This window comes from Oncorhynchus nerka, linkage group LG10 (assembly GCF_034236695.1).
Source record: "Oncorhynchus nerka isolate Pitt River linkage group LG10, Oner_Uvic_2.0, whole genome shotgun sequence".
NCBI classification, from domain to species: domain Eukaryota; kingdom Metazoa; phylum Chordata; class Actinopteri; order Salmoniformes; family Salmonidae; genus Oncorhynchus; species Oncorhynchus nerka.
In genome coordinates this window covers 71119568-71147489 of record NC_088405.1, presented here as the reverse complement: position 1 = coordinate 71147489, position 27922 = coordinate 71119568, and the positions used below count along the sequence as shown (strand labels likewise).

Sequence of the window (27922 nt, the reverse complement as noted above, 5' to 3'; positions counted from 1 at the left end):
TAGAACGAGGACCTAGGAGAGGTGTCATCTCACCTGCAGAAAGACCTGAATAAATTACTGGGCAAAGACACCAAACATCTCCTAAGATGCTTCCCACCTTTGTGAGGACCACACCTAATGGAACAGGTATGTTAAAAGAGACATGGTCTCGATGTGGTCCAGTGAAAACGACTTATGTGGACTGAGTTTTGTTTACTCAAGGAAAGTGGAAACTACTCTGGTTGGCTTCAACAGAGACTGGTGACTTCCTGGCACTAACCTACGTGTCCTCTATTTGAAGTTAGGAGTGGAGGATCAGCAGCATGAAAGATGTTTACACCATCCATGAGGAGGTTGATACGTCTGGAAAGGTGAGTGTTAACTCAGTGTTTAAACACTTTCTTAGTGTGTGTATGTGACCCACCGAAAGAGTGTAAAACTAACACTTTTCAAAGTGCTGACAGACTAACACCTTAAAGAGTGTTGGGTCTGTAACACCCCGGGTGTTGCAAATTGGGTCCGTAACACCGTGGTGTTGCAAATTCTGACTTAAAATAACACTTAGTAGTTTTAAAGTCATTCTTGGAATGTTGTTTTAGCATTATATGGTGCAGAGCATTATTTGCATATTTCCCAGCATGCATTTCAAGTGAATGTTAGTGATACCCACCCATGACTGTGTTTTGTTAGTAACAGAGACATGGTTTTGCAGTCAACACTAATTGACTGCCTGAGTGCATGTTTTTTAATTAAAAGTTAACTATTTATGTAGATATCGTATACATTTGTAAGGCCTAGTTTCCCCCAATATTGTGGTCTGATGATCCTGGCTCATGGGCCATATAAAATCTGCAAGTCACAATATGCTGGCTTGTGAAGTGATTTGTAATTCCTATTGGAATCCAGCTAGAGGGAGGATATTCAACTATTTTTATCAACCAGCATTCAGAATGACTGCTATGGTGGAGTACTAGCTAATGAAGAATACCTAAACCATCTAAACTGGAACAACCATCTCAGTAATGGATTCAGTAGTCTAACCACTTACAGATTGGATTTGTTTATTTTTTTATATATTTTTTGATTAGTTTAGATTTGCTATGTATGTTTGTGTAGAAATATTCTAAAAATCAATCTGCAACAAAGCATGCTGGGAAATGTGGTAAAGGCCCCTCCCTAGTACATCTTTTTTCACTCAGAGTTAACAGAAATGAACTTGACTCAGTTGAGTAACAACACCACGCAGTGTTGATTCACACTTGATTTATCCCACTGGTGTTAACTCCACTAGAATAACACTCACAACACTTACCTCCACACTAATATTTTAACACCTGCAAATTTGAACTATGAGAGAGACCTTAGGAAAAGTACTGAAGTTAGTGTGAAAGCGGAGAGTGTCGCAGAAGAAGAAACTGAGAATCCATCCACGTTCCTCGCAAAACCATGAGCAGCCATGAGCTCAGATGCAGAGGCTGTGCCAGTGGGTTAATTGAAAACTGCCTTGTTCAGGGGCAGAACAACAAATTTTTACCTTGTCAGCTCGGGAATTCGATCTTACAACCTTTCGGTTCCAAGTCCAACGCTCTAACCACTAGGCTACCTGCCGCCCCCAGGTTTATTTATTGGAAAATCAAATAAATAAATGTGATGCTGGATGACAACATAATGTTTGTTTCCAACATTCTGGTTGTTTTCCTAAAGAAGTTAAATCTGCTTTGCTTTTTGATTCCTTTCCACGATCCTATACTATCCCAACCCTACTGCAGTGACAGTAAAAAAAAACAGCAGGGATGAATGTTGAAACTTGTCGAAGGTATTTCAACAGGGTGGAACGTTGAGGGCACGCCACTACTCTGCCATGCAGGCCCCAAACAAAGATTTGTTTTTCTATAATATTTTTTTATGGCTGACTGTGTTCAACCCAAACAATACCAGTTCCTTTCCTGTGGAACTTTTTTGCCTGTTTTCTGACGTGTAGGTCAGTTTACACTCCCTAATAAAGTAATCAATTAGTCCATGTTTCAAGTCAAGGACTTTAAAAAAATTATAGCAATCTAACCTTTATTTATCCAGGTTTGATTGAGATAAAATATATTTAGCAAGGGAGACCTAATTGAACCTGGATGAATGATATATGACCTGGATGAATTAAGATGTAAATATAGTGTTAGGTATAGGGCTGGGTGCCTCCTGAAAAGATGTCAGTGTTGTCATGAGCAGATCTGCTTTACAACATTGATTTAAGATTACAGTATCATATTTGAAGAGAACAGAAAAGTAGGATCTAGGGATTCACCCAGTCAAGTTAACTTAAAATGATACATGACTTTCACTGGAGATGGAATATTTCTGACGGATAATTACATATGCATGGGCATCGTCACCTTGTGGAGAAATACTTACTTTTGTCTATTCTGACTGTTGTGTTACTCTGAATAACATGTCATAATCCCACTGGTCATCTTTGACTATGCCATTATCTGTAATAGTGTTATAGATGGTATACAGGTGTTATACCAGATGACATGGACAATGGTAACCTGAAATAGAAATAACAAACCTTCTCATTGGTAGAGTGTCTGCAGCCTTTCCGTCGCTCTGTGGAGAAGCTGCGGGACGTGTCGTCTCGCCTCAGGAAGGACCTGACCATAAGGCGGGACAAACACACAAACCGCTGAGCGGCAGTCAAGATGCTGCCCACTTTTGTGAGGTCTACACCTGATGGCACAGGTACAGGTGTGTACTGTACTGTATTCCTTAAGGCCCAATGCAACCGGTTTTATATCAATATCAAATATTGTCTGCGTAACAATTAAGTACCTTACTGTAATAGAACTCCATTAAAATGGGCAAAAATAGCTATTTAGCAAAACTATTTCTCAAGCAAGAATTTTGCTAGGACTTTCTGGGAGTGGCAGAGAGGTTTGGAACTGTCTTTATCTTTGGTCTATTAACCAATTTACTCAGTGCTTAATTTGTAAATTGGGAGGTACCCAAAACAAAAAGCGAGCCTGGGAGGGGTGACCTGGGGAGGATCTGAGGTACAGGAAGGCATGAAGGGGAAAAAATCAATCTTTATAACAAAGTATTGCATGCATTGTCATCGCTTTTGCATACTGGCATAGAGCAGTAGAGGCCTTATATAATTGTATGAAATGTGTTTAGAAATCATTTTTGACAAATTATCGAAATGACAGCCTACTTTGACACTGAGAATCTGAGATCAATAAAAATGGCCCTGTCTTGAATACATCTAGGTGTGTGGAGACTAGGGTTGCAAAGGGTGGGGAAACTTTTTCCATAGGAAGTTAAGCCCGGGAATGTTGGGAGTTTTGCTTAAATTCATCAATAAAGTTAGCTTATAACAGTGAACCTTTTTTTGTGGGATACACAAAGCCAATTCTAGGTCTTGAGGCATAGTTTAACCAAAATATCTCAAATTCAATGGAATTGAAACCCTCTGCATGCACAGTGCATTCTTCCATCACATGTACATCTGATTCTCAAGATTTTGCACACTAATGGGATGCTATTGAGCCCATACTACTAAGCTGTCTGAGCCTAGGACTAAATACTTTCTGGGAAGTTTTGATTACAGTACTAGGTGGGGTGAATATCTTTTTTGTTAACTAGTAAATAGTAGCCTGCTGCAAAATGTGTTTAAATAATTTCTAACTTGTTAACCATTTCTGCCTGTTAGTTTTTGCTACCATGTGGGTTTTAGCTTGCTTGAGCTTGCTAACTGTGAAGTGTTAATTTACCTGCTTCCATACATGTTTCATTTTAAAACAGTTATCTTAAAAATAAGTTGTTTAATCTTAACTGCTTAACTATTTATCTGTACATGGAATTGTATTTGTTTTGTTTTTTTACTCTTTTTTTTTCTTCTAATCTTTACAGGAAAATGCCACATGCACTATCTGATGTGTGGAGACATTTCACTGCAGCTAATGTAGAAGGGAAAGCTATGTACATTTGCAAATACTGTGCCAAATCATATGTGAAGAATGCAACAAAGATGCACAATCATCTGGCCAAGTGCATAAAGTTCCCTCAGCGCTCACAACAAGCTACCTCTGACAAAATTCCCTCTACATCTATTCGAGGTGAAAATGATGAATCAGACACCTTATCGATAGCAACAGCTCATGGTCCTTCTGGAATCAGTTTTTTATTTTTTTTTTATTTTTACAGTGGAGGAACGTAGTCCGAGAAATATTGATAAATGTCTTGCTCGAGCTGTGTATGCAGCTGGTTCACCGCTGATGTTCACAGGCAATGTGTATTGGACGAAATTGCTGAATGTTCTTCGCCCAGCACACACTCCTCCAACCAGACATGCTTTATCTACCGTAATTTACGGACTATAAGACGCTACTTTTTTCCCACGCTTTGATGCGGCTAATTTATGGATTTTTCCCGCTTTCACAAGATTCATGCCGCCAAAAAACTGAGCACCGTCACATAATGTGACGTAAATCGAGCGCGCTCAAACGTCCCATCATTCTGATTACGGTAGTCATTTTGTCACCCTCATCATGGCAAAGACACGGAGAAATGCATATGATGCAGCTTTCAAGTTGAAGGCGATCGATCTGGCTGTTGGAAAAGGAAATGGAGCTGCTGACAGCGTGGAGCATTGTCAAAAAATCCACTATCATCAACGGGTTCCGAAAGGCTGGACTGCTGCGTGTTGAAGAAGGCAGCGATCCAACATCGGATGAAGCAATTCTGAGGCTATTCAACTCCGACACCGAAGGAGATGACTTCAGTGGTTTCAGTGCACAGGAAGAGGAAGATAGTGACCAATGACTTTCTTGGTAGGCTACTGTTTACTGCTATTTTTTAAATTTTTGTTACAAGCCGTGTTTCGTTTAAAAGCCTATTTATTTTTGTTGTTTAAAGGCTGTGTAAAGTTCATTTGTTTCAATGTACCGGTAGGCACCTGCGGCTTATAGACATGTGCGGCTTATTTATGTACAAAATACATCTTCTTTTTTTTATTCAGTGGGTGCAGTTTATATTCAGGTGCACTTAATAGTCCAGAAATTACGGTACTAATTTGCAGGATGCAGAGTTCAAGTGAAGGTCAAGTAAATCATAGAGAAAGCAGACTGTATTACAATCATCTCTGATGGGTGGTCGAATGTTCGCGGGCAAGGAATAATTAACTACATCATCTCCACCCCGCAACCAGTATTCTACAAGAGCACAGACACAAGGGACAACAGACACACCGGTCTCTACATTGCAGATGAGCTGAAGGCAGTCATCAATGACCTTGGACCACAGAAGGTATTTGCACTGGTGACAGACAATGCTGTGAACATTAAGGCTGCTCGCTCACATCACACCCATTTGCTGTGCTGCTCATGCATTGAATTTGCTTCTCAAGGACATCACGGAACTGAAAACAATGGATACACTCTACAAGAGAGCCAAGGAAATGGTTAGGTATGTGAAGGGTCATCAAGTTATAGCAGCAATCTACCGCACCAAGCAAAGTGAAAAGAATAAGAGCACCACATTGAAGCTGCCCAGCAACACCCGTTGGGGTGGTGTTGTCATGTTTGACAGTCTCCTGGAGGGGAAGGAGTCTCTAAAAGAAATGACCATATCACAGACTGCCGATATGGACAGCCCCATCAAGAGGATCCTCCTGGATGATGTATTTTGGGAGAGTGGTAAGCAGCCTGAAACTCCTGAAACCTATAGCAGTAGCTAGCCATTGTACAGATTGAGGGAGACAATGCCATCCTGTCTGATGTTCAGACTTTGCTTGCAGTTGTAAGATAAGAAATCCTTACTGCCCTGCCAACTTCACTGTTGCTCCAAGCAGAGGAAACTGCAGTTCTGAAATGCATCAAAAAGCGTGAAGACTTCTGTCTGAAGCCCATGTTAGACCCCAAATATGCTGGCAAGAGCATCCTGTCTGGTGCAGAGATCAACAAGGCCTATGGTGTCATCACTACCGTGTCTCGCCACCTTGGCCTGGATGCTAAGCTTCTTAGCAGTCTGGCGATGTACACTTCCAAGCAAGGGCTGTGGGATAGAGATGCAATATGGCAGTTATGCCAACATATCTCATCAGCCATCTGGTGGAATGGACTTTGTGGATCTGAGGCTCTTTCCCCTGTTGCCTCCATCATCCTCCAAATCCCACCAACATCAGCCACCTCAGAGCGCAACTGGTCCTTGTCTGGGAAGCCGCACACCAAAGCACGCAACAGGCTGACCAATACAAGAGTTTAAAAATTGGTGGCCATCCTGGCAAATTTGAGACTTTCTGAGCCTGACAATGAGCCATCCTCAACAAGGTTGAGCTGTGCATCACCCAATGAAGCGCAGCTCACTCACTGGCGATGGCCCTTGTGTCAAAAGCCTTTCTCTCTTGTTTTAGTTTGTAAAGCAATGCTGTTTGCTCAGTAGGCCTATTTGGAAGTTAATAACATACTGTATTTGGTAGCCTATAGGCAGATTAGTCTTCTCTTTTCAGCAGGAGCCATTTGCTTTCCTGTCTGTGGTTTCCCGCGATTGTATTTTAAATATTGCGGCAGGTCTGTTTTGGCTGCATGCTGTTTGTTCACTGACAGATTTGCTGAGTGTTCCAAACTATAGGCTATGCCTTGTGATTGGGCTACACACAATCCACAGTTAGCAATTTGTTTTATAAGCTATTGATCAAATCAAATGTATTTATGTAGCTCTTCGTACATCAGCTTATATCTCAAAAGTGCTGTACAGAAACCCAGCCTAAAACCCCAAACAGCAAGCAATGCAGGTGTTGAAGCACGTTGGCTAGGAAAAAGTCCCTAGAAAGGCGTCCGGTGATCCTCTGTGGCTAAATTATAGGCCTACACCTGGTGTAGTCTTCTGAATGATTTCATTTCTTTCTGAACAGACAGCAGTCTCATTCTATATCTTTGGCAAATGTATGTCAATTTATCAGGGGTGCTGCGGCTCCTCCATCACCCTTCACGTGGACAGGAAGATCTGCGCCATACCCCAGGTTATTATGCTGGGGCCGCGAGAGCAGGTGTGTGTGGTACTGAGTTCACAAGAGTAGTCTTTCATTGTATGTTTGGGATGTACATGTTTTTACAGCTCATCCCACCCCTCCCATGGGGTGGTTATTTTTTAATCCCAGGTAGAAACGGTGCCTGTAAATCCCTGTGTTGTTACAATGTCTTACTTTGTAAGCATGGACTTTCAATGGTTCATTTTAAGTCAAACTACAAATATGGGACATTGACTGGAAAACCGCCTGTCAGCCACAAAGTCCTTTCTAAACTACTCATGTGACTGATCAGGAAAACACAAGTCAGATAATTGAACATAGACATACTCAAGGTAATACATCTTGGTGACTCATGAGGGCTGTGACTTTGCCAGGTTTTGATGGCTGAAAGCCATGCTCAGTTTCTAGAGAAAACGCATACGATTCCCCAGCCTGCATAGGTATGAATCCCCTTTCAGACCAGTCTCTTGGATTTTCACACACCGTTGTAAAATGTTGACTCATTGTGATGTCTTTCCCTGTCCAGTGGTTTTACCACATTGCGGCCTGCCTGGCTGAGTTCCTGGAGCTGAAGGATCAGACGCTACCTCTGGGCTGTACCTTCTCCTTCGAGCAGAAAGACATCGACAAGGTTCGTCACAGTCAGCCAACACACACAAACACATGCGCAGGCACACACACATGAATCCACAAAGGATCCATTCATGCAGCCAGGACTGATATTAGTAGAAAATACCAAGCCCAGGTGACTTCTCAACATTGGACTAATTCAGAGTCATGACATTTGAACATTTAATTGTCTTTACACTTGTTTGGACAGTCTATTTGACAACTTTGTCAGAAAAAGTCAAGGGCTAATAGTAAGTGATGGTCAAATCTCACTCATTGTCTGACCTCGACTTCCAGAGTATCCTGATCCGTTGGACCAAAGGCTTTCTTTAACTGTTCAGGAGTGGACGTGGTCAGGCTACTGAGAGAAGCCATCCACAGCAGAGAGGTGAGTCTGTAGGCCTCTTTTTATCATCCAACTACCACCATTTTCTAATAAACAATTATTTTGATGGGATATGCATTTGGAATGTTATTAGTACATTAGTAGAGCCTATAAAATAAGTTGTTATACCAGTATATTTCTTTCTGTCTTTCTCCCCCCCTTGAACTATGACATTGGTTCAGTTGCAATGGTGAATGACACTGTGGGTACCATGATGAGTTGTGGATACAGGGACCAGAGCTGTGAGATTCACATGATCATTGTTAGGTAGTACCTATCTGTACTGCAGCCACACTACTGCAAATATAGCATTAGAGGAAAGAACACAAAGGCATAAGATGCCCCATTTAGCCTAGCAAGTGAAGGAGAGGGTGACTGTAGTAACCATATATAAGTCATATTATCATGTTACTACAAATTGCTTGCCACAATGTTAGGGATGTCAAGGATAACCATGGAGTCCTATCTTGAAACATATCATATAGTTTAGTGACATTTCTAGCACTTCCACAATGCAATGGCTCCCTCTGCTGGAGATGATAGCAAAGGGGTTTTGTTTGTGTTTTTGTGTGTGCATGCAATATGTTGCATTCATTTCTGTGTAAGATTCTCTGCCTCCCCAGGGACGGGGACAAACGCATGTTACGTGGATTAGATAAATAACGTGAAGAGAGTGGGCGGGGAGGATGTATGTATTTGCAGGTAGCCTGGCAGGGAGGAGCATTGGGTCAGTAACTGAAAGGTGACCGACAAGGGTTGGGGCGTGTTGTTGACGATGGGACATCCAAACTGAGTTTGACCTGATGGTGGATCGAGTTTTACTCAACCCAGGCGTGAATGCGTATGTGTTTCTACACCAAATTAATGAGCAGTCAAAAGTACATAGCTGAAGTACATAAAAATACATAACTTCTATGTTTGACTCTCTTGACTTTCATTTGCCGAATACAGGCCAAACCTCATTCACCCTGGTCAATTTATCTGTGTACTTAACTCTGTTGTTTTGTGACTTTGTCCAGGACAGCTTTGAGACCAGATTCATCTCTGGAGGTAGAGGAGTAAGTGACTGACACCATGCTCTTATGTGTCATCTCTAGTTACACAGATCCTAATTATAGCAGTTATTTTTTTTAAATCAATGTGCTACATAATACAGAAGCTACTACTGAGTAAGATTGAGAGAAATGAGCGCAACTGTCTTTAAACTATATATTATAAAATTGACTAGAAATGGAAGGGCTGGGAATTGCCAGTAACATCATGATACGATATTATCACAATACTTAGGTGCCGATATGATGTATTGCAATTCGATACTGGGATTTTTTTGGCAATTTAACGTTCTAAACATTGCTCACCATATGTCTGCTGCAAAGGGACATGAGAAAATGAGTTTTGATCAGTCATAGAAATATTGTTAGTGCTGAAAACAAATGAGCTCCCTTATTAAAAAGAAGGTTGAAGAACTAGTTATGAGGGGAAAATACTGAAATGTTGGTACAGACAACTAGCGCAAAAACTATATTGTGATAATGTCGATACGATATATCGTAAAAATATGTTCACCTCAGATAGAAATGTTATGAAATGGTCCACAGGGTTATTTCAGTTTAAGTGGAAAGTTACAGATAAATCCTGCTTTTTATATTCTTGTCACTTGATTGAATGGAGAATATCCTCTTGTGCTGCCATAATAACAATGTGGATTTCCTGCCTTTGTTTCCTCAGCGTATTCACAAGTCACTGAATCTCAGTAATATGTCGGTCTAACCACTATCCCAAAGTTAATTTACACCCCTCCCTCAACCTTATACCTGCCTTTCCACTCTGTTTGTCTAAATGCAGGAATTTCACATGATGGAATATTATTTCATAGAATAGTTATTTTCCCATTGTCCTTGGAGATTGTATCTCTCATTCACCCCTTTGCACTGTCAGGAGGACCAATGTCAGTATCAGGTGTGCAGGTAGCCATACTTTGATTTGACTATCTCCCTGTCTCTCTCAACATTGTTATCCCCCTGTTTCTCTTCCCTTCAGCATCAGTAAGCAGCTCCAGGAGACCGTAAGAATCCTGATCCCTAAGTGTGACATCACTTTCCTCGTCTCGGAGGATGGCAGTGGAAAAGGGCACTGCCATGGTAATGGCGGTGGCACAGAAGCTGGCCATATCGCCCCGACTGTTAGAGGACAGCAGAGGAGGATGAGGAAGATGGAAATGAATATGTTAGGTCAGAGGAGGCATACTGGAAAGACTACTTGAAATGCAGCACCATAAAAATGTCCCCCTCAAATGCTTTTGTTGTACGGTACATGCTAAACAGCTCACTCACTTTCTCCTACTGTATGGAAATTAAAGAATTCATTGAGGTTAACTTTTTTACAGTAGGCTATTTTTTGTTGTTGTACATGGTTAACTTTCAGTGAGGAAATTCCCTTTTTTCTTAAACTTCTGTGTGAAATATGTATTATGTATAACAAATGTTACATTATTTTATACTAGAATGAAAACTTGTAATGGGCAAACTCTCACTGTATTGCTAGTATATTTAGAGACCAGATATTTGATACTTGGACATCACTGCAGCTATATTTGAATGGCAGCTTGGTAATACAATTAGTCTTGAAGTAAAAATCTATGAATTTCATGGTCAAGCCAAGTTCCACAGAATGGAAAGAGACACATGCTCACGCCCCCTGTTGGAGAAACTGTACAAAGGAACATCAGGTCATTAAATCAATGTTTTCCGCAAAGTTATACAACTTTAGAATATTCAGTCACTCTTAGGCAACAGACACCTTTCTGAACACGTGTTATGTTAATCAAAACTTACTGCAAATAAAGATGGCTAGCATTTGATATTGATACAATGTTGCACTGTACATTTCCCTGCACCCCCAGTAGGCTAGTAGTTCTGTTGCACTTCTTCAGCCATAACACTTATCACGTGTTTGTCTTTGCTCACCTTTTCTCCCAGTGTGGTATAGTGTAAAATACAAGTCACGATAACTTAAAATGATCACCAGGCGTTTGTCTCCATGTAGGTACCATGGTTATACACGAGGAGCCAGACTGACCAGTTCAAAGATTGATATTAGGCTACACTGTTAGAAAATTTCAACACCATCGTGAAAAATAAAATAAGGGCTATTATAAGCATGAACAATGATTTCAGAATGGAAAAATGTCCTCCCATTAAAAATATCCACTTTCATATTAACAATAACTTAGGCTACTCTCGCAAACAGTTTTGGCCACACCTAGATCCTGTCCTATTTTCATAAAAAAGAGGGGCCTTTTCTTGTGCATTTGTTGTGTGCCGGTGAGTACCCGGCTGTGTAACTTGATAGGGGGCTTCGAGAGGGAATAAGGGAATGTGGGGCTGCAATGGAGCAGAATGCAATACAGGTAAAACCGACACTCACTATATTGTTAAGAAATAAATCATAATTTTTCTATGCGCACACATGCCACTTTTACATGTTGACATCGGGAATAAATCGACTATTTTGGTCTTATTTTGATATCAGTTTGCCGGGTTTCAAGTCTGGAATTTTGTTTAGAATGTAGACTTGATTGTCTTCCTATCAAGCTAACAAGTATTTTGCAATTGCAATTTAGCTGAATGAGTCAACTTTCCAGTGGAGAAAATAGCTCGCTAAGATATTTGAAAGCCCCAAATTTCGCTAACAGGATTTTACGATTTTATTTACCAGCGTTTGCAATGTAATTCAACTTCAATATTTCTATATTTTCTTCCTGTTAATGATTAATTTATTTTGTGTCGTGTCTACTACCTACGTTTTCTACCCCCACATTAAAGAACGTTTTTATCTGACGATTCGACAATATTAAGATTTTGTTTTTCAACTAAATCAATGGTGTAATTTAACCGTGTTTTGAGTAATTCGAAAACAAATATCTTACATTTACAGTGACGTGATATTAAAGATTATAACATCGATGCAACTAGGAACAATTTATTTATCGAACAAATAGCCAACATATGGATAGTAAAAAAAAAACGACGTTATGTCTCGGGTGTATTTGGTATTGTTCAAAATGGAATGAGGATTTTCGTGATGGAAATCGCTGTACTTTTTACTTGAAATTGTGAGGATTATTTTTGATTGTATCATACCAGGCCTACAAAAATGCACAGGATGATTTTGTTTCTGTCGAATTGAAAGACTTCAATAACAATAAACCTACATTGGTTTGATATTTAATATCAGAAATGTTAAAGTTATATCATTAATGATGGTATTTAAGTTATAGGTCTAGCAAGCATCGTTTTCTCTACATTAATATTATATGTCCCTCGGATCCTCCTCTGTTCTAAATAAATCCAATAATGTACTTTTGTACCCCTTAGAATGTTGTAATAGTGTGTAAACGATCATTTGTATATTATGATATCCAAGGTCACATAATGTTCTTTTGCAGATAGAGCACATTTTATTTTAGTTCCTCTCTTCCTGGAACAGCAGTGCCAATCTAAAGCCATCACGAGCATTGACGTAATCAAATCAGTTGGTTAGTGTTTCTATTTAAAAATCCACTTTAAAAATTGAAAACCCAGTCTTTTATATTTTGTGGCTTTACTGTAGAATCAAACTTACTTAATTTTCACCACTAGTTGGCCAAGTGATCAACGTGTTCTGTTCCTGCTACACTAGGTAGGGGACGGGGTTGCCCACAAGAGGGGGTGGGGTGGGGTGAGGACCAGGGGTGCGAATTTGAGACGTTTCCGCATTTAGGCGTCTGGGCTGGGCCCTATAATAGGCCTACAGGGGTGTTAATTTTAGAAGATCCCGAACAAAGATAATGGACCGATCTATTATTGTTTTGTTTTTTTAGATTAGGCCTTAAGAGTTTATTTTTTATTTTTTTAAATAATACTTTATATAAATTAAACATTACAGCAAGTTTCTTCATAAATTGTATAATTTTTATTTTATACCCATCCAAAAAAACTATAGAATATGCATGGAGGCCCATATCTATGAGTTGCCTACTAAGTAGATTAATACTTTGGAATGTGTTTTGGTGCATGGTAATGCTAAAGTGGCATGATGCTAGAGTGGCGAGCAGAAGGGCACTGTATTTAGCCATGGTAATTTATGGCCACTTGCAGGAGGTCACTCACACATAGAGACATAGACTGTGCAAACTATACTGAACAAAAATATAAATGCAACTTGTAAATTGTTGGTCCTATATTTCATGAGCTGAAATAAAAGGTCCCAGAAAATTTCCAGAAGCACAAAAAGCTTATTTCTCTCAAATGTTTTGCACAAATTTGTTTACATCCCTGTTTGTGAGCATTTCTCCTTTGCCAAGATAATCCATCCACCTGACAGATGTGGCATATCAAGAAGCTGATTAAACATCATGATCATTACACAGGTGCACTTTGTGCTGGGGACAATAAAAGGCCACTGTAAAATGTGCAATTTTGTCACACAACACAATGCCACAGATGTCTCAAGTTTTGAGGGAGTGTGCAATTGGCATGCTGACTGCAGGAATGTCCAACAGAGAATTTAATGTTAATTTCTCTACCATAGGCCACCTCCAATGTCGTTTTAGAGAATTTGGCAGTACTTCCAAACGGCCTCACAACCGCAGACCAAATCTAAACACATCAGCACAGGAACTCCACATCCGGCTTCTAAGCCTGCAGGATCGTCTGAGACCAGCCACCCTGACCGCTGAGAAATACTCCTCAGTTCCATGTCTGTAATAAAGCCCTTTCTTGGGGGAAAAACTCATACTGATTGGCAGGGCCTGGCTCCCTAGTGGGTGGGCCTGGCTCCCAAGTGGGTGGGCCTGGCTCCCAAGTGGGTGGGCCTGTGCCTTCCCCAGCCCACCCATGGCTACATCCCTGTCCAGAAATCCATAGATTAGGGCCTCGTTTATTTCATTTGACTGATTTCCTTATATGAACTGTAACTCAGTAAAATTATTGAAATTGTTGCATGTTGCATTTATTTTTGTAAAGTGCATTTGGAAAGTATTCAGACCCCTTGACTTTTTCCACAATGTTTTACTTTACAGCCTTATTCTAAAAGGGATTTTTTAAAATCATTGTCAATATACACACAATACCCCTTAATTGGCAGCGATCACAGTCTTGAGTCTTCATGGGCATGACGCTGCAAACCTGGCACATTCATTTGGGGATTTCCCATTATTCTTTGCAGATCCTCTCAAGCGCTGTCAGGTTGGATGGGGAGCGTCGCTGCACAACTATTTTCAGGTCTCCAGAGATGTTTGATCAGGTTCAAGTCCGGACTCTGGCTGGGCCACTCAAGGACATTTAGACTTGTCCCGAAGCCACTCCTGCGTGGTCTTGGCTGTGTGCTTAGGGTCGATGTCCTGTTGGAAGGTGAACCTTCACCCCAGTCTGTGGTCCTGAGCGCTCTGGAGCAGGTTTTCATCAAGGTTCTCTGTGCTTTTCTCCATTCATCTTTCCCTCGATCCTGACTAGTCTCCCAGTCCCTGCAGCTGAAAAACATCCCCACAGAATGATGTTGCCACCACCATGCTTCACAGTAGGGATGGTACCAGATTTCCTCCAGACATGATGCTTGGCATTCAGGCCAAAGAGTTCAGTATTGGCTTCATCAGACCAGAGAATCTTGTTTCTCCTTCATGTGCCTTTTACTGAGGAGTGGCTTCTGTCTGGCCACTCTACCATAAATGCCTGATTGGTTTAGTATTGCGGAGATGGTTGTCCTTCTGGAAAGTTCTCCCCTCTGTCAGAGTGACCATCAGGTTCTTGGTCACCTTCCTGACCAAGGCCATTCTCCCCTGATTGCTCAGTTTGGCCTTGTGGCCATCTCTAGGAAGAGTCTTTGTGGTTCCAGACTTCTTCAATTTAAGAATGATAGAGGCCACTGTGTTCTTGGGGACCTTCAATAGAGTAGAAATGTTGTGGTACCCTTCCTCAAATCTGTGCCTCGACACAATCGTGTCTCGGAGCTCTACGGACAATTCCTTCGATTTTGCTCTGACATCCACTGTCAACTGTGGGACCTTTTTATATAGACAGGTGTGTACCTTTCCAAATCTTGTCCAATCAATTGAATTTACCACTGGTGGGCTCCAATCAAGTTGTATAAACATCTCAAGGATAATCAATGGAAACCGGATGCACCTGAGCTCAATTTCAAGTCTCATAGCAAAGGATCTGAATACTTATCTAAATAAGCTATTTCTGTTTTTTTTTTAATATACATTTGCAAACATTTCTGAACCGGTTTTCGCTTTGTGATTATGGGGTATTGTGTGTAGATTAATGACGATTTAAAAAAATATATTTAATCAGTTTGAGGATAAGGCTGTAACGTAACAAAATGTGGATAAAGGGAAGGGGTCTGAATACTTTCCAAATGAGCTGTACATATTAACTAATGTTGATAAATGGGGAGTAATACAGGTCTTTGCCAAGAACATTGGGTAGAATCTGAAGGTGTATGTTCATGGCCAAATTTAATAATTTGTGTAATGTGAAGGGGTGTCTGTGTAAGGAGTTGTGTTTGATTGTCAGATTGTACACATCGATGGGATAAAAATTTAAATGATGCTTTCCTTGTCTGTTACAGACATTTGTGAGGGGCACTAATTAGTTGTACTAATAAAACTAAGTATTTTATGTTTAAATTGATTTATATAGTAGATGTCAGTTGGGCTGTACAAGACATAGTCACATGATTATTGCTCCCAGTATAATTGCAGAAAATAAATGGTGACAGTACACATGGTTTTGCTGTTAAATGAAAGCAGCTTATAATAGAGAAATTAACATACAGCTCTGGTGGACATTCCTGCAGTCAGCATGCCCCCTGTATATAGCCTCACTATTGTTATTTTACTGCTGCTCTTTAATTATTTTTTACTTTTATTTCTTATTCTTGTTTTTTGTAGTTTTTACTGCATTGTCGATTAAGGGGTTGTAAGTAAGCATTTCACAATACCTGTTGTATTTGGCGCATGTGACAAATAACATTTTATTTGAATTGCACACTCCCTCAACATGAGACATCTGTTGCATTGTGTTGTGTGACACAAGTGCACATTTAGTGGCCTTTAATTGTCCCCAGCACAAGGTGCACCTGTGTAATGATCATGCTTCTTGATATGCCACCCCTGTCCGGTGGATGGATAATCTTTTTCAAAGCAGAAATGCTCACTAACGGGTGTAAAAAAATGTGTGCACAAATTTGAGAGAAATACGCTTTTTGTGCATATGAAACATTTCAGGGATCTTTTTATTTTAGCTCATGAAACCAACACTTTATATTTTGCGTTCATATTTTTGTTCAGCGTACATTATGGTCCAAGGTTGACTCAAATCACATGCCTAGTCACATTGAACAGACAGGAATGGTTAAATGACTCTAACCGTTCTTTCTTTTTTTGTGAAAATTGCTCTCAGTGGTTAGGTGCTCCCTCCTGCCTGCGTGGATCCTTTGCCTTCTATAAGTCAGTGAGCTGTGAGGCCTTGGCCGGGTCCCCTGCACTGGTCTGGAAACTGGGGGAGTTCTACTATGTCCGCTGTGGCCCCCAAGAACCTGTGTGCATTGCTGAGGTACGACTTCCCATAGCTCCGTTAGTTAGCGCATGATACTTCCGTACCAGGGTGTATTCAGGATGGTGAAATGTGCAAAACGTTGCAGATGGATACATAATCATTTGTTCTTCACTGATTTCTACCTGATTTGAGCAGTCTGTAACGTTGCAACCTCCTTAACAAGACCCAGAGTTTTGAGTTTCATTCCTTCTTGTCACGTTCTGATTACGTATTAATTGTAAGTCACTCTGGATAAAATCATCTGCTAAATAACTATGTATTTCTTATTTCAGGTGACTTTACTGTGGGAGGACCTGGTCCAACGCCATCTACTGGCCAGCTCCAGACTCTACTTCCTCCCTGAGGATACTCCCAAGGGCAGGACCAGAGAGCATGGAGAGGTTAGGGGGGGCCACTGAGCTCTATATTATAGACATCATTTGTGGGCAACCAAGGGGTGTGGGTCTGGTGTTTCCTCACAAAGTTTCTTTTTTTTGGTTCTGATTCATTCAAAATATTTATTTTTATAGGAAGAATGAATGTATATCATTTAGGAATTTTCAACCATTTTCACAACTGCTATTCAAATCTACATTACTGTAAACACTGAATGTGGGTGTCATTTTCTCTGTTCAACGTAGAAGTACTTAGAATCACACAAAATTACAGTCCTTATCTGTCATTGCTAGACTAGTATGTCATACACAGCATAACTCATGAAAGGACATACTGTATTGTGCAAGATCATATGTTGCTTGGGTTGACGTAATAATGGATTGTGTGTGCCTGGCATTTAGCCGACTTGTTTAACCACCGATAACTTTAAGCAGGAATCCTTAGATTGTTGTGTTACTTCTCCCCTCATTCAAGTGAAATATTTTGTTATTATCCTAGACAATTCATGTGTTGTTAAATGCATTTTCATTCAAGTTGTTTTTTTAAACTTTCAGTTTTAATAATGCACAAGTATGGCAAAGACTATTTTCATGAGATGTATTTATTTTCCCAGGTGGTTGTTGCTGTGATGTAAATAATGAGTTATGAATCCCAGATTTTCCAAAGTTGTTTCCTATTTCGCTACAGTCCTATGTTAATAACAATGTGTTGGGAGGAGTAGGAGGTCTGATGGCTCCTCATGTGCCACAGGCTATTGGCACTCTGACTTATATCATGTGAAGTATTTCCTTGAATCTTAAAATGTTTGGTGGCCCTTTCTTTTACGGTATGTACCAATTTTAAAGAATGTGTGTGTGTGTGTGTTCCTCAGGATGAGGTGTTGGCCGTCTCGAAGAAGATAGTGGTGCGGGTGGAGGATCTGGTGAGGTGGACCTGTCCTGAACCTCCAGGATGGAAAGGAGGAAGCCAGAAGTCCAGCGAGACCAACAGTCATCACAAACATACCCCCATCATTACCAATGGACCCCCAACATCAATCGAAGAGAAGGGTGAGCGTCTGGGGGTCAAGGTGCTCAGTTACCCCCAGTACTGCCGCTTCCGCTCCCTCCAGAGACGCATTCAGGACGGGGTGGTGTTGGGGCTGCAGGGTCCCCATCTGCTGGCCCTGGGGGGGATCAGGGTGGCCCAACACAACACCCAGGTCCTCTACTGCAGGGACACCTTCAACCACCCCACCCTGGATAGCAATACCAGTGTCTGGACACAGCTGGGTGAGTGGCTGGCTGGTGGAACTTAATCTCTATGTTGATGAACTGTAAATGTGGCCATTGTGTGGCCATTGCCAAAGTGATTTGATTTTGTAAATCTAATTGGGCAATGGAATCTAAAATGTGATGACAAAGACCTTTTTATGAATTAATGGCAGATCCAAGTGTTATCTTATTGACTGACTAATTTACTGTATGTTGTGGACATAATGTGCTGAAGTTATGGGATATAGAATATTTTTTTGAGGCCCATGCTTCTCTTCTTATTTGGAATTCGGGTGAAATGTGTGTCCCGTTAACAGGATGCACCTCCCTCAGCTTGAAGGGGCGACCCCTCAAGAGAAGAGGAAGGCCAGAAGGCCAGAAAGCTGTGGAGCCACCAGCCCTCAACCAATCAGAGTCCTGGATAGAAAGAATAACGGTACAATTAGTTTTGTTCTATAAAGTTTTGCTATGGCTACATACCAACTTCATCCAGTTACTTTCAGATGTCTTATTATTAACCTCATATTCACTTAAAAATCACTTTATATCCTAGTAATTACCTTGAGTTTTTGTTGTTGTTATGAAATGCATCACAACACACTATTTATGCCAAGTAGTTACTCTTCTTAGAAATAAAAATTCCACATAATTTGTTAATGGACACCAACTGAAATGGGACTGTTAAAAAAAGAAATGGGACTGTACAGCATTACCACATGTAGTATGGTGAAAACATTATGTATCCTGTAGGAGAATGTGGTGGGCAGTGTGGAGATGCAATGTGAAGAGGGCTGTCTCCCCCACCCTGAGGAGCAGATGTTCCTGGATCAACTCTACTGCTACATGGAGCGCTGCGGCTCACCCATCAGCAAGGTGCCCAACCTCGGCTTCAAGAAGAGTGAGTCACTCACTGATGACTTCATCAACAACCATTAATATCCAAAGACTTTGAATACAAAGTGCGTTTCCCCTATGGAACTAAATAAAATGTTCCCACCATGTGGTTATGTATTTGAACAAGCTGTTTATCTGTCAATGATGTAATCCAGACAGTCAAAGTCACAGCTCTTAGGACCTATGGTATGTTTTAACACTCTTACCTGTGTGTGTCCACAGTTGACTTGTTTGTCATGTACTCTATAGTCAAACAGTTGGGGGGCCATGAGAGGGTGAGTAGTGAAAGCCCTCGTTCTTTATCAGCCACATATCTCATACAATAGTGGATAGATCGCAATGTCTGAGCAAATGACTTAGAACCATTTATAAAAAGATGTAATTGTCTAAAAAAATGCTTTTAAACTCTTTACCATCTCTCCTGTAGGTGACGTCCCAGCGTCTGTGGAAGAAAGTGTATAATGAACTAGGAGGATGCCCGGGCAGCACCAGTGCTGCCACCTGCACCAGGAGGCACTATGAGAGGTAAGGCAGGAACACCGCTGGTGCCAGACTAGTTTACATTGTGCCCCACCTAAAGTATGCATATTCTTCTTGTGACAAAAGGTAACCATGTGCACAACTATTACCCGTGCTTCAGCTGTGAGAAACACTGAGTCAGGGCTGAAACTATTCATACATTTTTTCAAAAGATTGTAGTTCTAGAATGATGCCGTTAATGTACTTGATGGGAATCACCAGCAGTTGAGGCTTCTTGGCCTTGGTGTTTCCTTACAAAACTTGTTTTTCATTCTGAAACTTTTGGATTTGTGTGTTTCCCTAAGGCTGATTCTTCCTTACGAGGAGCACAGAAATGTAGGTGGTGCAGAACTAAAACTCCCAGCATTCTCTGGGCATACCCGAGTTAGGGCGATGAGTGGGAGGAGACCGCTGGTGAAGGGGAGAGGAGCAGAGGCCAACCAGGAGAAGACTGTAACCCCTACCCCTCCAGTGAGTCTGTCTGCTAATCTCTCACTCTACATACAGTTCATCATTTTTGACTTGCTCAGTACATGTCAGTCATTTGATATTTAATATGCAATTCATCACTCGTTATGTCTTGTTTTGATCTGAATCTAATGTAAATTAATGTATAAGTGTATTCTATTATGTTATTTATAGAGACTAAAATGAGAATTCCTCATGTATGGCATCTCTCTCACTAGACCATTTCTCCAGACGGTGTGGTGGTAGTGAAGAGAGGCCGTGGTAGACCTCCAGGCAAAAAGAACCAGGTCAAACTCCTAGTCTCCAAGGCCAGTCCAGTGGTCCTGTCTCCCCCAGCTAAACCTAGCCTGGACCTCGGGGCCCAGCCCCCTCTCCAGGCCCCCTCTCTCGAGTCCCTGTCTGTGTTCCAGGGGCTAAACCTGGCCAACCTGCCACTAACCCCAGACCTGTCTCCCATCTCTGCCCCCTTCCTCCTGCCCAAAACTGAAAAGGAGGTAAAGATGGAGAACGGGGATTCTCCAGCACCATCACCCATTTTGTCTCCTGCCACTTTCTTGCCTGCTCTCCCCAGGCTCCACACAGGGGGATCCTTTGAAGGGTTCAGCCCCACTAAAGGCCTCTGTACCCTTGATCTCTTTAGGAGCCGACTGGGCCTCACTAGCCTGGACACCCCTGGTCTAACCCCCCAGAACCCTGCCTCCCACCAGCCCTCCAGCCTTTACCTCCAGACCAAGACAGGGAACCCAAACACCACCCTTCTCAATGGGAACCATCCCCACCCACAGTCTCACCATCAGTCCCAGCACCAGTGCTGGGGGTGCAGGCTGGATGAGGAAGCCCAGAGGGGGGGTAGCAGCAGCACCAGGGAGGTCCGTAGCAGCAGGCCTCCCCTGCCCCCTCTCCGGGTCCTCCCCCTGGATCTGGACTGCAGCCTGCAGGTGCGCCAGCTGATGCGTACGCGTTTGGGCTCGGCCCAGCTCTACTCTATCACCAAGCGGCTGTCGGAGGTCTTAGCCCAGGACCTGAGTAGCAAGCCACATCTGTCTGTCACCCCTCCCCCAGAGCAGGCCCTGCCCCTCAACCTCAGCAAGTGCTCCACCACCAAAAGATCTGCCTTTGATGAAACTGACTACAGGATGTCTTCAGGGGATCAGGATAATGGTGACTCCACACTCCCCTTAGCTAAAAGTCGTAGAGTGGAGTCGTGTGATGAGGCTGAGGACTTGAGCTCACCCAGCAGGGCCAGAGCTTTCCTCCTGGAGCTGCCGCAGCAGACCACTACCAGCCCAGACACCTCTACTACACCTACCCAGTTTTTCCTCACCAAGTCTGGGGAGGCCTGGGGAGACACCCCCCTGGAGAACCAGGGCAGGAATTCTGACTCTGAGCCAGCAATCCAGGTGAAGGTGGAAGAGGACCTGAGGGAGAGCAGCTTGGTGGAGCCTGAGGGAGACTGCTCTGTAAGGACAAAGCAGGCGAAAGTGGAAGAGGGAGAAACTGTAAAGATGGATAGGGAAGAAGAGAAGATTGACGAGGTTGAAACCGTTATCATTGAGGATGGTGTACAAACTCAATCAGAGAAAGATGAGATAGAGGGGAGGAAACTAGAGATGATAGAAAAACAGTGTAATACCATAAAGATGGGCGGCGGCATATCAGAGATTATGAAGGGGACTGAGGATTCCTTAGCCCACTCTGCCAGTGACTCTGGGGGCCAGCAGGTGCCAATGGATGATGAGGAGATGGAATGTGATGTTGAGGCATCTATCAAAGGGCTGCCCAGTCCTATCCTACCCCCAACCCAGGCCCAGCCAAGCTGCCTGAACACCTGCACACAACCTCAACTGCACATAACATACTCATGACCAACACCAACAATCACTACACCACTCTACCTTATGGGAGGATACTCTCAAACACACAATCAAAGATGAATCCTATAAACTCTGTAACGACTCACACACAGACTTTGAAACACTGCCATTGCCTTTAGATGACACCATTATATTGTTCTATATAGTACTATGCATCATACAACTTTCGTGCTTCCAACTTTATTACACAAAAATTAGAGTGCAGAGGTTTTTACAACAATCCACCAATTTCCTGAAAAGGATTGGATAAAATATGTGCCTTAAAGCTGTTGTGCTCTGATTTCTAGTCATTCACACAGTACAACAGCCAGGGGTGTATTCATTGCCAAATGGGACGAAATGGGAAGGGACCCATCTGAATTTGTACAATAGAAACTAGTTGTCATTGCAAACCATTTTTCCATTGTGAAATGCTTTGCTACAATGTGCTCTAATGAATTACACCCCATGAAACAGTGTTTGAGTCCTATATGTACTTCCTGTTTGCAAGTCTTTAACACTGACAGGATTTGCACACCTACTGTACTTGTTCCTTTTTTTTCTTTTATGAGGCAGTCATTTTATGAATATTTCCTCTGATGCCAATTTTGATGTATTTTAATGTTTGTCTAGTTTAGAGAAACAATGCTGACACCACTTGATGTTTTTAGTCCTTGGTGCCTTGATCAGAGTTTGACCCCAGTAAGTCTGTCAGACAGTTGGTATGTTGTGTATGGATCTGGGGTGTACTCTGATCTGATTTAGAGTAGCAGGGGAATTCTATTGACTACAAGAACCAAAGGCCTTTCATAACTCGTTCAATAGAGAGAGTACAAGTTTTCAGTAGTGCTTTATAGATTTTTCTAAATTATTTTAAAGATATATCCCTGTTTGATATATCTGGATCAAAAATTGGAGCTATTTGTGGTTCATCCTGTTAGTGTTGAGTGTCTATCCTCATTGCAGCCTGATGTATTTCTTTATGTATAAAATGGGCAGCGTACCTTTGGTGAAAGGGCCACATTGGGTGAGTGGGCAAAATGTTCTAGTTGAGCTACACATAATTTTGGTGTGATGAGTTCCTCATCGAGTTGAATAGGGTTTAGGTATTTAGTTAAATTATTGTTTGTGTAGCTTTTTGATGTTATTTTGATCATTTAGAGTTTAAGATCAAATGTTTACATTCAATAATGCAACTAATAATATTAAGTTGGTTTTGTATCTTTAGTGCTTTGCAGATGGTCAGACTGGTACTGTGTTAGAGTTGGTTCACACTATACCTACTTCTGGAATGTGAACAAGAGTCTATCTTCATTCAACTATGGTGGACTTAAAGAGAATCTCTGCTACTTTTTTATACTTTTAAGCCAGTAGTTCTGAAAGTAGCACTTATGAGCCAAAAGTAGTCCCGGAAGATTGCGTACTACGTTACATTTGCAGATATGTGCGACACTTCATTGCTCACACTCACTCTCTCTCTATTAATCTCACTCACTGAGCTGTTGGGCCCACCCTGCAACCTCATTTGAGAACACTGGGCAGGCCTATTCCTAGCTGTCACATTGCTAACGGGCTAGCCCACTAGAAATGTTGTGGCTAATTGAGGTAAAACTGTAATTCTGCTCATAAATTATGCATGTATGAACTACACATTGACACATCCATCCCAAAGCGGGAGGATTACAAAATAATTTCTTAGTTGCCAAAGTACCAGAGAATGTCTTTAAACTATTGTTAGAAAAAAAAAAGATAGCATATGGAATTGATTTCCAGTTGACTCCGATCTACTGTCTCTTATACCCCCCCCCCCCCCCCCTTTATTACTTGAACAACTGCTACAGAGTTAATGTCATGTAGTTATATCTCTATTTAAACCTGTGTATCATTTGAGCTCATCTTGCTCATGGCAGACATCTGTCTCTGGTATTCCTTTAATTGCATGTGAGAGTAAGACCAGTGCACATCTTGACTCCTGCACACTGACAATTGATAAAATGGTAATTTCAACCATTTTTGTTTTAACACTGTATATTTATATTAAAGGTGTATCTGTTAACAGGTGGGGGTTGCAGATTTGTGTATGAGTGTATATGTATTTTAGGGGTGTTTTTTACATTTCAGACACCGATTAAGTCTAATCCTGTACTAAAATCTGTTTCTTGGAGATTTTCCATTGATCTTGTGTTTTAGTCCAGGACTAGGTTTAATCTATCTGGGAACCACCCCTACTGTATGAAAATGTGTCAGTCTCTTTCACGAGGCATGATGTATAGAGACCTGCAGTTTCCTAAAATGACTACTAGATGGAGACAACACCAGCACTGTCCTATGACAGGCCTGGCGAGGCATTCTACAGCCCTAAAGAGGAGGAAGGATACTCTACTAGATGGAGACAACACCAGCACTGTCCTATGACAGGCCTGGCGAGGCATTCTACAGCCCTAAAGAGGAGGAAGGATACTCTACTAGATGGAGACAACACCAGCACTGTCCTATGACAGGCCTGGCGAGGCATTCTACAGCCCTAAAGAGGAGGAAGGATACTCTACTAGATGGAGACAACACCAGCACTGTCCTATGACAGGCCTGGCGAGGCATTCTACAGCCCTAAAGAGGAGGAAGGATACTCTACTAGATGGAGACAACACCAGCACTGTCCTATGACAGGCCTGGCGAGGCATTCTACAGCCCTAAAGGGGAGGAAGGATACTCTACTAGATGGAGACAACACCAGCACTGTCCTATGACAGGCCTGGCGAGGCATTCTACAGCCCTAAAGGGGAGGAAGGATACTCTACTAGATGGAGACAACACCAGCACTGTCCTATGACAGGCCTGGCGAGGCATTCTACAGCCCTAAAGAGGAGGAAGGATACTCTACGCTAGCCAACACCAGCACTGTCCTATGACAGGCCTGGCGAGGCATTCTACAGCCCTAAAGGGGAGGAAGGATACTCTACGCTAGCCTACAGAAGAAGTAAGTGCTGAGTTTGCTTCAGAGCTAAACAGATCAGTGCAGATACATTCCATCATTTAACAGCCCAGAGATCTTGAATAGATATGAGCTTCGGTGGGCCATGCACTTGGGCATGTGTCAAAATGCCGACCTTCAGCTATAATTTGACAAAGTGTAATGGTAACTGCTAGGCCTACATGTGTCAGGAATCATAAACCATTTACTGAGACCTTCCAGAAAAATGGATGTGTGTTTGGGGGACAAGCCAATCTTATTAAACATATCAAATGTGCTTTCAGTAGCCTAGTCTTGCTTTATTGTATTGTTCATCCACCCCTGTGAATTAAACAAAAGAGGAAATGAACACATTCCAGAAGCCACCAGAACATTGCTTTGTTGTGCTAGTTGCCGCTCAGTGAAGAGGTAACTGGGGTTCAGGTCAGGGCAGAGATGTGTTATTGTCTGTTTAGCCATGTCATGGACTGGGGTTACACTTTGTCTTTCTTTCTGTGACCGGGATTGCATGCAGAGAGCCTGGTTGACCTGCATTTTTGGACATGTTTTTGTAGAGTACTGAAATTCCTGTCATTCAGCTGCTATCAGTGGTCTGATTCTGTTTTCCAACTTAAAAAGCTCTCCATGGGTCCAGGCTTCACTGGTCTGGTATGTGGATAGTACTTTTTTTCTTTTCTGCACAACAAGAATTTAACCCTTTGGGAGTCATAAATCTTTTTTCTGTAAGTCTGGCCGCCTTGTCTCGGAGTGAGACACTCAAACAGCACGTATTTCCTCCACACTTGACCATGGTTGTATTGACTAAAGTAAACACTAAATGCTTTTCGCGTTAAGAGGTAGTGTGAGATTTACATGTTAACTCTTGCACCTTGAACCCACTTAAGATCAGAGAACCTTGCCTCCCTCTAAAAAGAGTGTTTCAAATGAACTCACAAAACGGTAGCCTTTTATCCTCTCCTTTTGATGTTAGTCTTTGTTCATTATGTGGAAAATAAAGCACAGAAGAATGAATGTCTCACCAAGTGTTTTTTTTTTCTCCAGGGGGTTGTAACAATGGCCTTAAGTGCTTATTTGGTGTGTTTTTTGTTTTTCAGCACATCACCCATCTGTCTGTTCCCCATGGCAGCAGAAAGAGAGTGTGTGTTCAGGGGGCCTGTGTCTGAGCAAGACTTTAGGACACCACACAATTGTTTTCCTTTTGGATACTAACACAGTCAGATGTTAGGCTAACTCAGGGATAGGATACAGCCGTGTGTGCATGCCTGCCTATGTGTCAGTTGTAGCAGACCTTTCCAAGGATGTGGTCCTCATCCCTCAGACAGAGGAGTTGGCTAAAGCATAAACAAATCACATTTTATTTGTCACATGCTTTGTAAACAACAGGTGTAAACTCTGTGAAATGCTTACTTACGGGCCCTTACCAACAATGCAGAAATAAAGAAATGCATAACGAGTAACGATATCTTGGCTATATACATTGAGTACCAGTACCGAGTCAATGCGCAGGGGTACGAGGTAATTGAGGTAGATATTTACATATAACTACAAATAAAGTGACTAGGCAACAGGAGAGATGCAACAGTGTAACTGTTTATGTGATGAGTCAACAAAGTTGTGCAAAAAGGGTCAATGCAGATAATCCAGGTAGCAATTTGACTAACTATACTGAACTAAAATATAAACACAACATGTAAGTGTTGGTCCCATGTTTCATGAGCTGAAATAAAAGATCCCAGAAATGTTCCATTTGCACAAAAAGCTTATTTCTCAAAACCATTGTGCACACATTTGTTTACATCCCTGTTAGTGAGCATTTCTCCTTTGCCAAGATAATCCATCCACCTGACAGGTGTGTCATATGAATAAGCTGATTAAACAGCATGATCATTACACAAGTGCACCTTGTGATAAGGACATTAAAAGGCCACTAAAATGTGCAGTTTTATCACACAATCCAATGCCACAGATGTCTCAAGTTTTGAGGGAGTGTGCAATTGGCATGCTGACTGCAGCAATGTCCACCAGAGCTGTTGCCAGACATTTGAATGTTCATTTCTCTACCATATGTCGTCTCCAACTTGGTTTCTGAGAATTTGGCAGTACGTATTCAGTGTATTTAGCAGTCTTATGGCTTGGGGATAGAAGCTGTTCAGGGTCCTGTTGATTCCAGACTTAAATAAAACATACAATAAAAAGTAACACAATAAAATAACAATAGCGAGGCTATATACAGGGGGTACCGGTAGATAGAGGTAAAGTGACTATGCATAGATAATAAACTGGGTCAATGCAAATAGTCCAGGTGGCCATTTGATTAACTGTATAGCACTCATGGCTTTAGGGTAGAAGCTGTTAAGGAGCCTTTTGGACCTAGACTTGGCGCTCCGGTACCACTTGCCGTGCGGTAGCAGACAGAACAGTCTATGACTTGAGTGGATGGAGTCTTGGCCCCAGTGATGTACTGGGCACTACGCACTACCCTCTGTAGCCCCTTGTGGTCAGATGCCAAGCAGTTGCCATACCAAGTGTTGATGCAGCCAGTCAAGATGCTCTCAATGGTGCAGCTGTAGAACTTGTTGAGGATCTGAGGGCCCATGCCAAATCTTTTCAGCCTCCTGAGGGGAAAGAGACATTGTCGTGCCTTCTTCACGACTGAGTTGGTGTGTGTGGACCATGATCGATCCTTAGTGATGTGGACACAGAGGAACAAAGTTTTCAACCCACTCCACTACAGCCCAATTGATGTGAATTGGGGCGTGCTCTGCCCTCTGTTTCCTGTAGTTCACGTTCAGCTCATTTGTCTTACTGACGTTGAGGGAGAGGTTGTTGTCCTTGCACCAAATGGACAGGTCTCTGACCTCCTCCCTATAGGCTGTCTCTTTGTTGGTGATCAGGCCTACCACCGTTGTGTCGTCAGCAAACTTAATGATGGTGTTGAAGTCGTGTGCGGCCACGCAGTCGTGGGTGAACAGGGAGTACAGGAGTGGACTAAGTA

General features: G+C 42.0%; 1 protein-coding gene across 5 annotated transcripts; it reads left to right on the top strand.

The window, feature by feature from the left end:
• Positions 1-7: 7 nt before the first annotated feature.
• LOC115135945 (AT-rich interactive domain-containing protein 5B-like) lies at positions 8-25942 on the top strand. Of its 5 annotated transcripts, XM_029671190.2 has the most exons (16): positions 8-126; positions 281-350; positions 2557-2718; positions 3883-4802; positions 7527-7631; positions 7907-7997; positions 10035-11403; positions 16439-16591; positions 16867-16974; positions 17841-18240; positions 18540-18658; positions 18973-19120; positions 19339-19391; positions 19544-19641; positions 19941-20106; positions 20322-25942. In XM_029671190.2, exons 7-16 carry the CDS (start codon positions 11383-11385, stop codon positions 21966-21968), a joined length of 2913 nt encoding a protein of 970 aa, XP_029527050.2. In that variant the 5' UTR covers positions 8-126; positions 281-350; positions 2557-2718; positions 3883-4802; positions 7527-7631; positions 7907-7997; positions 10035-11382; the 3' UTR covers positions 21969-25942. The 5 variants fall into 5 exon arrangements, with proteins under 5 accessions (XP_029527050.2, XP_029527052.2, XP_029527053.2 ...); XM_029671192.2 differs by lacking the exons at positions 8-126; positions 281-350; positions 2557-2718; positions 3883-4802 and adding an exon at positions 4814-5277; XM_029671193.2 differs by lacking the exons at positions 8-126; positions 281-350; positions 2557-2718; positions 3883-4802 and adding an exon at positions 5284-7018.
• Positions 25943-27922: the final 1980 nt, after the last annotated feature.